Source organism: Ixodes scapularis, unplaced genomic scaffold (genome assembly GCF_016920785.2).
Source record: "Ixodes scapularis isolate PalLabHiFi unplaced genomic scaffold, ASM1692078v2 PGA_scaffold11__112_contigs__length_91849675, whole genome shotgun sequence".
Taxonomy (NCBI): Eukaryota; Metazoa; Arthropoda; class Arachnida; order Ixodida; family Ixodidae; genus Ixodes; species Ixodes scapularis.
In genome coordinates this window covers 31,230,961-31,243,633 of record NW_024609837.1, presented here as the reverse complement: position 1 = coordinate 31,243,633, position 12,673 = coordinate 31,230,961, and the positions used below count along the sequence as shown (strand labels likewise).

Here is a 12,673-nt window from a genome sequence, read left to right as displayed (position 1 = left end):
TCAAGCGCAGAACATAGAGCGGAAAGGATAGAAGTGCAAAACAATCGCACAACAAATGGTGTTGCAAATTCGTTGTCGTTGTTGTCTGCTTCGCACGCCAAAAAAGCAGAGGAAAAAAAAAGCGGTTGGGTGTAGCCAGAGCCTTTTATACTGGGAGAGTTCGGCGGTTCTTTGATCCAGCCGCCAGTCTGGCAGCACTGATCAAACAGTCTGGCAACTGTGCGCATCCGCCATGATGTGCCTTGCCGTCTAGCTTGATTGCACCTTTGCATTTAATTGCATTATAATTATAACCTTAAATTGCAAGCTTCACCCTTGTTGGTGTAAGGCTGGTGGCGGCTGATAAAACCTGTTTGCCCTACTGACTCGAGCCGGCAGTCAGCTCGCTAGAGTCCATGGAGCAAGAGACGACGATGAAAATGATCGTTCTGCGCTCTGCCAGACGTCAGATGAAAAAGAAATGGGGGGCTGCAGTGCCGTTGGGTGCTCGAACAACGCGAAAAGGGGGTTCAGGATGTACCGGTTCCCGCAAGGAAAAGAAAACCGCGCAAGGCACAAGATCTGGGAAACCAAGAAGGGCTGACTGGAAGCCGAGTTCTCGATTGTGCGAGGTAAGTTTATGATTAACGTATGATTAACATAACAAAATGCTCAATTTTTCGACTTTCTCCTTACGCCAACAAAAGCGCAAACGGCAAAACCTACACGCGTATACATCGCATGTCAATGGGGATCCACTCGCCAAGAGGCACATCATGGCGGAAGCGACGCCCGCTGAGTCCGCTAGACCTAGCGGGCCGTAAGCCCCTCCCACCCGCCGAACTCTCCCAGCATAAAAGGCTCTGGGTGTAGCCACGCAACTTTTGGCCATGAGCCTCCATGCTCATGTTTCGGTTTTGTTTTGAGCAGTTCAGTTTTTCGTATTTATTAAAGATGGAGGTGGCTCTGCAGCAAAATATTGATTGGGGAGTCTTCTAACAACATACATATTAAATCGTCTAACAAAAAAAAAAATCATTTTTGGGGGGTGTTACTGTTTCTTTAATGGTTTCAGGCGTAGGATTAATGCCCTGTATCTACTGACGGCTTAAGAAATGCGTGGCATGGCGAGTCCTAAGCATCTTATTATCGCTCCTCGGCCGAAACCCTGGCTTTAGCCGACAAGGACGCCGAAGACAAAATCGTGAAGCAGGGGCGCATGAATATTACCAGTAGAGTTGCGTGTTTTCGGATAAATCCGAAGAACTCGGAAAAACACCCGCCGGTAAAACGTCGGTCAATTCGGATTTATCCGATAAACCCAGAATTTTATGTGCCAGTGGTTCCCCACCCCCACCCCCTCTCTCTCTCTCTCTCTCCCCCCCTCCTCCCCCCCCCCCCCCCCCCTTAAAAAAAATGGAATTTTGCTGTTTGATTAGCGCACAGGGTCAATGGTCCTGGGAATATGCAACCACAGTTACATTTCGAATCTCAGACCATTGTCGAAAGGGGTCTCACCGCTTATCTCGTCAAGGTTCTCTCGGGACACGACAAAAGCCGCTGTTTTGGTTTCCAGTTTTGGCCATGCTATTTATGCTTCAGAGGAAGGAGAGCTTGTGTTTTTGTTAGAGTGAAAGCTATGGACCGTACGGATTGCATAAAATTGGGAAGGGGGCAATTGAAACATCTTTTTTACGTCCTTTACCACTCCACCTTGCGCGGCCGCGGGGGTTGATGAAATAGGATGGGATGAATACGAGCTTCCCAGCGACTACCTCCGGGAGTTTATTGATTTTAAGATATCGACGTTTATCGAAGCAATGCTTGTTTGCAACTTTTGTCGTGAGACAAACTAGTATTACCAATGGGAATGGCTCCAATGCCAAATCCAGCTAAAGAAATATCAATTGATAAAGCATGTTTTCATCTAGCATACACATTTGTTTTAACTGGCATATGTACGCCCAGATGTTATTTATTTATTTATTTTTAATAGAAAACACTGCGAAATTAATCTCAGAATTTTGGAGAACTGTGAACCCCCCCCAAAACATAAACTCCGATAAACTGCAAATATTTGGCAAAAAATAAACTCCAAAAAACACCCTCCGAATTTGACGAAAAATAAACTCCGAAAACACGGAACCTAATAACCACGCCCTGCTCTCCTTAAGATGTGAGGGAATACAGCGTTGTCATAAATGTGGAACTTAATTTTTGTTTTTCAGTTAAAAGAGAAAGAGGACGCCCATCTGAAGGCAATTTCGGAGGAGTGGAAGAAACACGACCTGGAACGTGAGGCAGCCCTCAAGAAGCGGGTAAACAACTCTACTTTTCTTTTTCTGAAATGGACTGTGTTAGTGAAAGCAGGGACTTGCGTTTAGTTTACGTCTCATACCCTTGTCATTGTAAAGGACGGTTCACGCGCTTTTGTTTTCTTACGACCATGTTCTTGCGACCTCTTACGGCATGGGGACACAGTGGCACGCCGGCACCCTCTGTGAGGTGACCCTGGAACTGTGTTTCACTAGAGCGAAGGTTTTGCAGTATATTTGCGAGATTAAATGTATGTATTAGCTACGAGAAGGGGTCTTTTATAACGGTTTCTTGAGTTTTTCGAACCGATAATGAAAGAATGATGTGCGAAAAAAAAAGAGGAAATGTACGCAAATTGCAAGCGTTCCAAGGCTACCCATTAGACAGCGCCGGTCCGTTCTCCGTCGTAAGAGATCACAAGAGTTTGTGAGACACTCGGGTGTAAGCGGTTGTATGTGTGTGAGCCAGCCTCAATGTGCATATATATTGAAGTCTGAAATGTCCCACTGACTAGAGAGCAGCATAGATTAAAAAACGACTGAATAAGGACTGTGTAGGTAGTTTTCCCGGCCCTCGATCGGCACCTTGGAGCTTTTACCGTTGTGGACCCGGAGGGTGGATGACGGATGGTGACGCCAGTTGTTGTGGTCACCGACAGAATGAGAACGGGAGGGTGTATCCTTTGAACGCCCAGCTTCAGGCACGCGCTTTGTGCCTTTCGCCACGCTCTAGCCTTGCGCACTCGCTCTAGCTGCGCACAGGTGCTAGAGGTGCACAGAACACCCAAGCGCCGTCGAAGGTCCCTGCTAGTTTCATGTTGTAACTGACCACAGATGATGTCAAAGACTTCTTGTTTTTTGTTTTTGTCGACGGCAGAGAGCTATTGAACTTAAGTTCGACAAATTAAAGCTCTTTGCTGCCATAAAAAAATTACATAAAGACAGTGCAAACATTCGAAACTGTAACTTTTGTGTGCAGCTTACGTGGTTAAAATGGTTATAAAAGGACGCCTCGGCGCCGTGTCTTCTTACGCGCAGCAAGGAGGACGCCCAACGTTACTACTAGCCTTCTGCCTTTTTAGGTTGGCGGTAATTTGCGTGACAATAACTTGCGGAGCAGTCATCTGTGGAGTGTGGCACCGTGTAAGTTTTTCACTTGGCTCCTCTAGGTCAAGGAATGCAAGGACCTTGAAGACAAGCTGAAGTCTTCGTTGAGCAGCGTTGAGACAAGGGAACGTGACCTCTCCCGTCGGGAAGCCGAGGTATGTGCGTTCAACGTCAACGGTGCTGCCGCATTGCCTTTAGAGCTCGGCTCTTAGGCGCCCGTTTCCGGCTTAAGCAGCGTTGGCGTCGCCGTCCCCATCGCCGTCAGCATAATTGTGCGGCGCATTATGGGACGTTTCCCATAATGACGTCACACCTGATGTCACATGTGACGTCACGAGGGTCACCAGTGACGTCACAGATGACGTCACCGTGCGTTGCATTATGGGTGAATTTTCCCGCAAAATTTAGTACAAAAGTTTCCCCACTAAATTTAGTGGAAAATTTTCCCCGCTAAATTATGCGGTAAAATTTCCCCGCTAAATTTAGCAGAAAAATTTCCCTGCTAAATAGACCCTTTCCGGAATTCAGTGCCATCTGGTTACTCAAATGGCAGTTTATGTTTTACTATACTAATGGCGGCAGTGAACCTGTGGTGTGCAGTATTTAATGGGGCACCGTCACTTAAAGGGCAACTCCGCTTCTTTTTTGATACTTAGAAAACTATGTAGCCCTCTTCAGTATCATATAGAAAGACCCCATGTCAAATATCACAATCTAATTCCGTTTATATATTTAATAAACAGGCCAGCAAACCTTCAAGCGAGCCAAGTCGCCGAAATCTGCCAAATCTAGCTTGCGGCGCGAGGCGCAATCGTCAGCGCAGTCAATGCCACGGAGTTGGAGCAGCTGACATTGAGCCACTACGTCAGAGGCATGTCAATGTCATTCTCACGTTTTGTTTGTTTTTACTTCTGAGAGCGAAATTGAACGATGACGTCATGAGTTTCTCCTCCCGGTGTTGGCTGAACGGCGTTCACGTGATCACCGTAACGCGGATGCACTAGTTTGCGCTGCCCTGCGCTCTTATCGGTCTGTTTCTCCGCTCCCCTTCTCTTTCGTCTTCTCCCCTTCCTCCTCTCCTCCGGGCCATCACCGTCCACGCCAAGCGAAGCGACCTGCCCGCCTGCCCGCCTGCCCGCGGCTGCCGCGGCGCGTATCCTGTTTCTCGCTCCTTCCCGAACGTCACTAGACCACGTGGTTCGACGTGACGTGCCATGACTCTGACGACTCGAGACCAATGTTGCCTGACGCAACCGAAGTTTCGGTTTCGGTATCAGCTGATGTTTAAATTAGGATTACACAAATAATATTCCACATTTCGCGAATCCGAAGACGCAGAGCTGTTTAGCAGTGCTTTGTGAATTGGAATCAAATGTAAGCCTAAATTTTTCGGAATTGAGCGGAGTTGCCCTTTAAAGGTCAATGGTAAACGAGAATGTGCACTTCACTACAATTATTTTTCAATCTCTTTTAGTGTCGATGGCGAAACAAATGCAGGCAGTCGGAACGAAGCGCCATCCCACACAGACGTCTTGATAGAGTTCTATAGACCGACACGCGAAGCGGCTCTGTTTACCAACACGGCCGGAAGGCCGCGCATGCGCGGTAGCTATGTGGGCAAAAGCAACCCGGCCCATCGTGTTTTCGCCACTGCGTTGTGTGGCGTGCGCTCGTTGTTGACGTTGTAGGGACGCTTGTATCTATTTGTGCGTCGTATTTCTTGACCAACGTATGTCGTATGCTATACCCGACTATTTGAGCTCGCTACCTTAGCCTGAACGGCGGCGGTATCGAAACAAACTGCGTGGACGGCGTTGCCTACGAGGATCCGTACGCCGTAAACAAGGCCTGCTGGACTTCCGACGTGTAGTTGCTGCCATCGAAATCGACGGTTCACGTCGTCGTTTATTTAGTTTTTTTCGCCAAGCCAGTTCACTGCCGACACGGTGCAGACGTATAAGCCTCTCGAGGCCTACGATTACTTCGAGTCGGTTTCCGCACTGCCGGCGGGATCAGCAGACTGGGTCTGCGGAAGGGTATTTATTAATTAAATAAATACACACAGCGTTTTCAAGTCAAGGTATGCTATTTCTCCTACTCTCATGACCACAAGGCATGACAAGCAGTAACGCTTTGTCCGTTCTGCAGTCTTGGCTGTAACACGTTACAAGTAACGACGTTACCAGGAACGCGTTACTTTTTTCGGTAACGTAGTAACCTACTCGTTATTTTTTCGACACAGTAACGGGTAACATACTTACGTTATTATTTCAAGTAACGTAGTTATGTTACTCGTTACTACAATTACACTTCAAGTTTTTTCGCGTTTTTAGGCTTCAAGCCATGTTTTTCTTTGCGTTTTTTCTCGTCAGTATTTAGGTAAAACCGTAAAAAGAGATAAAGTAATTATGTTCTGTTTCTGCCTGAACATAATGTTGTTTTTTTATATATGAGCTTATGCATACCTGTATCGTCAAAACCGTAAAACGTGTTAAATCATAATTTAAAAAGTAACGCAGAAGTAACGTACGTCACTTTTTATCGGTAGCGGTAACGCGTTCCTTTTATTTTAGGCAACGTAGCTCAGTAACGCGTACCTTTTATTTGCAAGTAACGAGTAACCTATTTTGTTCCATTTTTTTTTTGGTAACGCTTACAACACTGCCGTTCTGTCGCCGATCCCCTTCTGCTTGGTAGCACGGGCGTAGCGAGCCTCCGACGAGCGCTTGGCCGGTGCTTTGTGCGCGAACACCGTAGTCACAAAATCCGGGTGTTCTGGATTAGAGGAAGGGGTTTCCCTGTATATAAGCAAGCCTCGGGACGGAGACTGAAATGGAAGCCGCACTTGCCTCCAAGAAAGTGCTTGCCGCATAAACGCGCGAGGCGACCATAATTTTTGATCCACGGATATTATCCACCTTCTATGCCTTTCAGAGTTTGCCGGGAACTTGTAGAAGCTCACTCCGCTACTTTTCTTGTACATTTCGGTGAGATTAACGGCAACACAGCTTCGCGGCATGCTGAAATAGTATGACGCCCATGCGAAACGTGCGCCCTTTTGCCCACACCCCCCGGCTCCGGCGCGATCGCAGCGCCGCCGCAGCGCCGTGACGTCAAGCCCGCGTGTCGGTCTATACAGGAAGGAGATGTGAAGCCGAGTGTGTGCTACTAGCACATTGACTGCGACCAAGTTAGAAATGAACGCTTACGCAGCTCTTGCGTCCCATTCCTGCTTTACACCGCGCTAACATCTAGAATGTATAGGCCTCGAATCATCTCCTTAGGAGCATCTTCAACTTCTTCCTTCATCAGTAAACAGAAGGCCGCCATTAGTATAGAACATATGCCGTTTTCAGATGATGATGATAGTGATCAAAGTGGCCAGACTGAATTCCGGAAAGGGTCTATTTAACGGAAAAATGTCTCCTCCCGGTGTTGGCTGAACGGCGTTCATGTGATCACCGTAACGCGGATGCGTGGATGTGGAAAATTTTCCACTCAATTTAGCGGGGAAAAATTTCCCCGCTAAATTGAGTGGAAAATTTTTCCCGCTGAATTTAGTGGAAAAATTTCCCCGCTAAATTTAGTGGAAAAATTTCCTCACTAAATGTAGCGAAAAATTTTTCCGCTAAACTTATCGGAAAAATTTCCCCGCTAAATTTAGTGGAAAAATTTCCCCACTACGATTAGCGGAAAAATTTTCCCGCTAAGATTAGCTGAAAAATTTTCCCGCTAAGATTAGTGGGAAAAAAAATTTCCCACTACATTTAGCGGAAGAATTTTCCCGCTAAGTTTAGCGGAAGAATTTCCCCGCTAAGTTTAGCGGAAGAATTTCCCCGCTAAGTTTAGCGGAAGAATTTCCCCGCTAAGTTTAGCGGAAGAATTTTCCAGCTAAGTTTAGCGGAAGAATTTCCCCGCTAAGTTTAGCGGAAGAATTTCCCCGCTAAGTTTAGCAGAAGAATTCCCCCGCTAAGTTTAGCGGAAAAAAATTCCCCGCTAGTGGAAAAAATTCTCCGCTAAATTTAGCAGAAAATTTTCCCGCTAAATTTGACGGGAAAAACTCTCCGCCAAATTTAGCGGAAAATTGTCCCCCAAATGGGAGGCGAGCAGGAAAGGAGGAGGGGCATACCCTTCTCTCCGTATTTTCCCCTCCTCCTCCTCAAGAGCTGCGCTCTAATTTGGCGTGAAAGGGGATTGTAAACGTCTTCATTTTTTGCTTTTTTTGTAGCAAGAGCTACACTGGTCGAGGTTGAGCAGTTTCGCCTGGCTCCGAAAGAGCCGTGCTGCACTTGCGCGAGGAGCGGTGACATCACACGGCGCACAGCTGGCGCGCTGGAGACGACGCCGCCGCCGCCGCCGCCGCCGCCGCTACGTGTGCCTCGCCGGTCTGCGCATGTGCGAGGAGCAGTGACGTCACATGACACACAACTGACACGCCAAAGCTGCCGCTGCGCGCGCCTCACCAATTTGCGCATGCACGAGGAGCAGTGACGTCACATGGCGCACAGCTGACACGCCAAAGCCGCCGCCGCGTGCACCTCGCCGATCTGCGCATGCGCGAGGAGCAGTGAAGTCACATGGCGCACAGCTGACACGCCAAAGTCGCCGCTGCGCACGCCTCACTGGTCTGCACATGCGCAAAGAGCAGTGACATCGCACAGCTCACAGCTGGAGTGCCGGAGCCACCGCTGCCGCGCGCTTTGCCGCCACCACGCGCGCCTCGCTGATCTGCGCATTCCAGAGGAGTGACGTCATAGCCGTGACAGACGCACTGGCGCCGCCGCTTGCCCAGCAGTGCGCCTCCGTTGCGCAGTAGCCAAGTCTGACGCTGCACCGGAGCCGCTTGATAGCGCCTCTCATTTTGTGCGCATAAGCTCACGCTACGTATATCCTGGCATAGCCGAGCTAAGGCACCGCAATTTTGAAATGATCACTCGTAACCGTCGTGACATCACTTGTGACCCTCGTCACATCATGCGTGACTTCACGTGTGATGTCATGCGTGACATCACATGTGATGTCATTATGGGAAATGTCCCGTAATGCAACGCACGGGTCACGAGTGAGACCCGTGCGTTGCATTATGGGACATTTCCCATAATGCAACACATGGTTACGCCGATGGCGACGCCACTCAAGCCAGAAATGGGTGCCTAAGAGCTGTGCTCCAAAAAGAGATTCAGTTGCCATCTTGGCCCGATCGAACCTGGGATTTTCGGTACTCTGGGAACATGCAGTGACTCTAGTTCGAACCACTAGAGCTACATTTGGGCAGATATAGAACGTTTGGCTCTGCATGGTTTATTTTTGCAAGAAAGAAAACAGTTTTCTTTTTCTTGCAGACACCTCATAGATGTTGTTAAAGCTGGCCCCGGCAATGCCGTTTTTTTTTTGCAGTTTGGTCAGCAGAAGTCCGACTTCCAGTTCCTGAAGGGACGGCTTCAGAAGGAGACCAAAGACACAATCAAGCGCTCTCTGCAGGAATATGAGCACCTCCTCAGCCTAGAAAAGTGAGTTGGTGGGCAGAAACTGGTCGATGCGAGCACGATAGATTGCCAAACAAGTGCTGGGCCAACGATTTCCGCCTTTCGTTTGTTTCTTCCTTGACGTAGGAAAAAGGTAGCTGATCTCGAAGCCGAGCAGCAAAGACTTAGGAACCAGGTATGGTCTCGGTGATTTCATCCTCCAATCCTTCCAATGGTAATGTCAGTTTACAAAAGAAAGTTTCTATTAGTTTTGGATAGTCAAATGTCGAAAATTGGAGCCTGTCTGTTCTTAACAAATGTTTCTAGATTGAAAGGCTTAAGTGAATGTCTAAATGACAAAAAAAACAAAAAAACAAGGAAACGCGCAGGTTTGTGCATGCAAAGCTTGAAACGACCTGAAAACAGAGCGGAGGTCAGCTTTTTATGTTGAATACATAGAAAGGTTTTTATTTGCAGTGGCCGATGATATTCTATATATGACAGGAAATCGAACTAGACAAAATGTAATTTTGAAGAAGTGCAGCACAGCTTTATGCTTTTTTAATGTTTTCAACTTGTCTGACAGGGAGGGACTGCCGAATGAACCTGTCTTGTGGTCAGAGGGACCTGTAAGATCAGGAACTGCTATGGTCGTCTGTTTCGTCCTCTTGTGTGTTTCTTTCGTTTTAAGTCAATTTAAGTCCTTAGGTTACCTGGTCTGGAATCTTTTTGTCACGCAATGGGAAAGTTTTTTCTGGGTTCAAATCGAAGCAGCAGGGGCATGCTGCCAGCGTTAGGAACGAACCAAACGGATCACTTGGCGAACCTAACGAATGGATGTGGGTTCAGAGAAGCTGCCGTAGAAGAAGTCGCCGGATGTATCATCTTTCTCAAAAAAATAATCACGGGCCTGTCGGAAAGACGGACGACTGGGAGAGCCAGTTCTACTCGATACCTAGGGTTCTTCATTTTGGAACAGTTGACACGCTACATGGAAAGTGCTACATCCTCATAAATATATTCAAAATTTTTAATAAAAAAAAAAATATATTTAAGCATTTGTTTTACTTTTATGTAGTTCAGCGCCGCCGTGGCGACAGAATTGACTAGGGCTGAAACCGCCGAAGTTTACAGACTAGTAAGTACTTTGTCTACGGACCCCACAGACAGCACTGGCACAATCTATCAAGTACGGTCAAAACCGGTTATAACGAAGTCGGTTAGAACTAAATAGCGGCTACAGCGGAATCATCCCAATTTCCCATTCCCTTTTGCGCCTCATTATAACCGAAGTCGGTTATAACGAAATAGCAGATATAGTGACATGATTTCGGATTCCCGTTGACTTTGTTATAACCGGTCTCGACAGTAGCTCGGGAACATTTCCGATCTGCATATGCGTTATGTATCATCCTTTCACCGTGTGCTCAACAAATAATTTTGATAATGCTGTTAGCGAGTTTTTTCACAAATAGTGCATTAATTTGATCTCTCAAATACTGCAAAAGCTTTAGTTTGCGTGCGCTTAGATCGGAAGTGTTCTCCCGGCATGACCGTAGCGTAGCACAATGTAACGTAACAATGTGTGTTCTTGCATCGTAACCGGTCACGTGCGGTTGCGATGAAGTCCGTCGCACTCGAACTCAAATGTGTGAGCCAGTCCTAACGGCACCAGAAGGCTGCAAAAATATGTACAGGGTGCCCCCTCCCCATAAAAACATAAACTATGCATCTTCGAATGCTTGTTTTCTGCCCAAGTGTGGCACGCCAAATTTTCAAAACTAGCCGTCGTCTCGGCCCGAAGTTTAATGTTTTTCGCCAGTTTTAGGTGAATGACGCCGTTTGGCTCCATTGGGTATTTGAGAACTCCGTTGGCCGTCATTTTCCCATTAAAACTTTCGGAAAATCCCTCGTAACTCTTCAATGAAATAACGGTTAGTTAAGAAACTTTGGCATCTGGCTCCACACAAACGTAGCGCGTTTGTGCGGAGAATGAGCATTCCGCGATGCATAGTTTACTTTTGCAGGGAAAAAATACCCCACAAATTTTGGGGGAGGGGGTGGAGAGAGACACCTTGTATTTTGTTAGACTTTTGCATGCTTCTCCTGTTTTAAATGGAGCTTTTTGGTGTGTTCCCATAAAGAAACATTTTATGTGCAATGCAGGTTTTAAAGGCATCCGCATTCGTGCAGCCACAGTCTAACACGACTCTTCTCCCGACCTTTCCCGTCAGGTGTCCAAATTGGAGAAGGCACTTTTGACAGCCGAGAGCAGCCAGCGGGACCGCTTCGCCAAGGAGGTGCAGTTGCAGCGCGACTACGAAAAGCTCCTCTCCGACAAGGTACTGGCCTCTTCCTTGTGGTTTCACGCTTTCTCCAGTGGTCGTTGTCACTTGCCTACCTTGAACTGGCTACGAGAGAAAAATCATGCAACTTTGTACGATGCCTACCACTCGTAAATGTTGTTCTGCAAAAAGAAGCCGGCAATGTATAAAACACGGTCAGATTTACAGGTGCCACACGGAACTTGCAGTTCGGTTTTATTTATCGGTACATGAAAGTGCGCCAGTTTGGGGCTCGTGGTGGCTTCAGGCTTCGGTCAGTTTACGTCTGCTTGGCAAAGGGTTGCACGAGTGGACGTGGCATGGCATCCTCGAATTGCAGTTACATTTTACTTCTTGCCCGTGCCGGGGTGCGATACAATCCATGTAAGGTGAAAAGAAGGCAGCACGTTCTCCACATTCTCGAGACTACTTTGGATCATGGCACCTGCCATCCATTCCCCAGATTATTTAAGGCGGCCAAGCAGCGTATTCCCAGATAGGGAAATGGGGAAATTCCCGAGCAGATCTCGAGTTGTCCGAGCATTTTGGCAAAGAGCAGTCAAATCCTGGGGAAACTGGAGACACTTTGCTTGGCCACACGCTTTTTCTAGTGCGTATCTGGGGACATTTGGATAAGTTGGTTAACCTGCTCAATGTAGTCGGGGAAAGCACAGCGACCTGTATTTATCTGGCATCGACGGCCTACCGTAACCCGTTGTGGGTTAAGAATTGCGGGACAAGATACTTCCACAAAGCTATCCACTCTTTCAACTTTAGCAGAGCAAACACTGGTGGCGAGGCAGGTGGGGAGGAGGAATTCATCAGTCATGACGAGCGGAAAGCATGTTGCAATGGGTTCATCCTGCCACTTTAAACCTGCGACAGGCCATAGGCTTCCGACGCAGGACGGGCTAGAAACGTTTCGCACCTTAGCCAACGACGATTCACCAAGCGCATCGTCCGTTCGCCGAAGGTGGAGATGCTGAAGGACCTCCACGAAGCACTGCAGCAGAAGCACAAGTTCAGCGAGGAGCTCCAAAAGACGCGGAGCCGCCTGGCAGACTGTGAGGAGGCGCTAAGGCGGTCGGAGCGGCAGCACGGTGTGCAGGCTCACCACGACGAAGTTGAGGCGCTCTACCGGAGGGCCAAGGCACGCTTCGAGCTCCAGCGGCTCGAAGCGTCGACGGCCCCGTCTGCTCCGTCGTCGGCGGTGACGTCCGGCCAGGGCACTTCTCGTCCGGGCACCGCCACAGAGTGAGTCCCGGCGGCGTCGGCGCGTCCTTTAGTCGCCAAAGCGGTGAGGAGGGAGCTTCAGTTGTCTGCCTTCAGCGTGGGTTTCTTACCTCCGACAATGCTTCAGCGTCTCGTGCACTTTGAGCACGCGCGCGCAGCCATTGCACGGCTGAAAGCAACACCCTGCGTTTCTCACTCTGCCAATGGCTTTAGACGTGCATCGCCGTACGCAATACTACGTCGAGGCTCA

General features: G+C 48.2%; 1 protein-coding gene across 1 annotated transcript in view; it reads left to right on the top strand.

Moving 5' to 3' along the window:
* Positions 1 to 12,448, top strand: part of LOC8033236 (centrosomal protein of 120 kDa) — a 32,999-nt gene extending 20,551 nt beyond the window's left edge. The window contains exons 10-14 of the mRNA XM_042288958.1: positions 2,208 to 2,297; positions 8,799 to 8,911; positions 9,014 to 9,062; positions 11,101 to 11,208; positions 12,164 to 12,448. Coding sequence (XP_042144892.1) covers positions 2,208 to 2,297; positions 8,799 to 8,911; positions 9,014 to 9,062; positions 11,101 to 11,208; positions 12,164 to 12,448 — 645 coding nt within the window. The remainder of the gene's footprint in view (positions 1 to 2,207; positions 2,298 to 8,798; positions 8,912 to 9,013; positions 9,063 to 11,100; positions 11,209 to 12,163) is intronic.
* Positions 12,449 to 12,673: the final 225 nt, after the last annotated feature.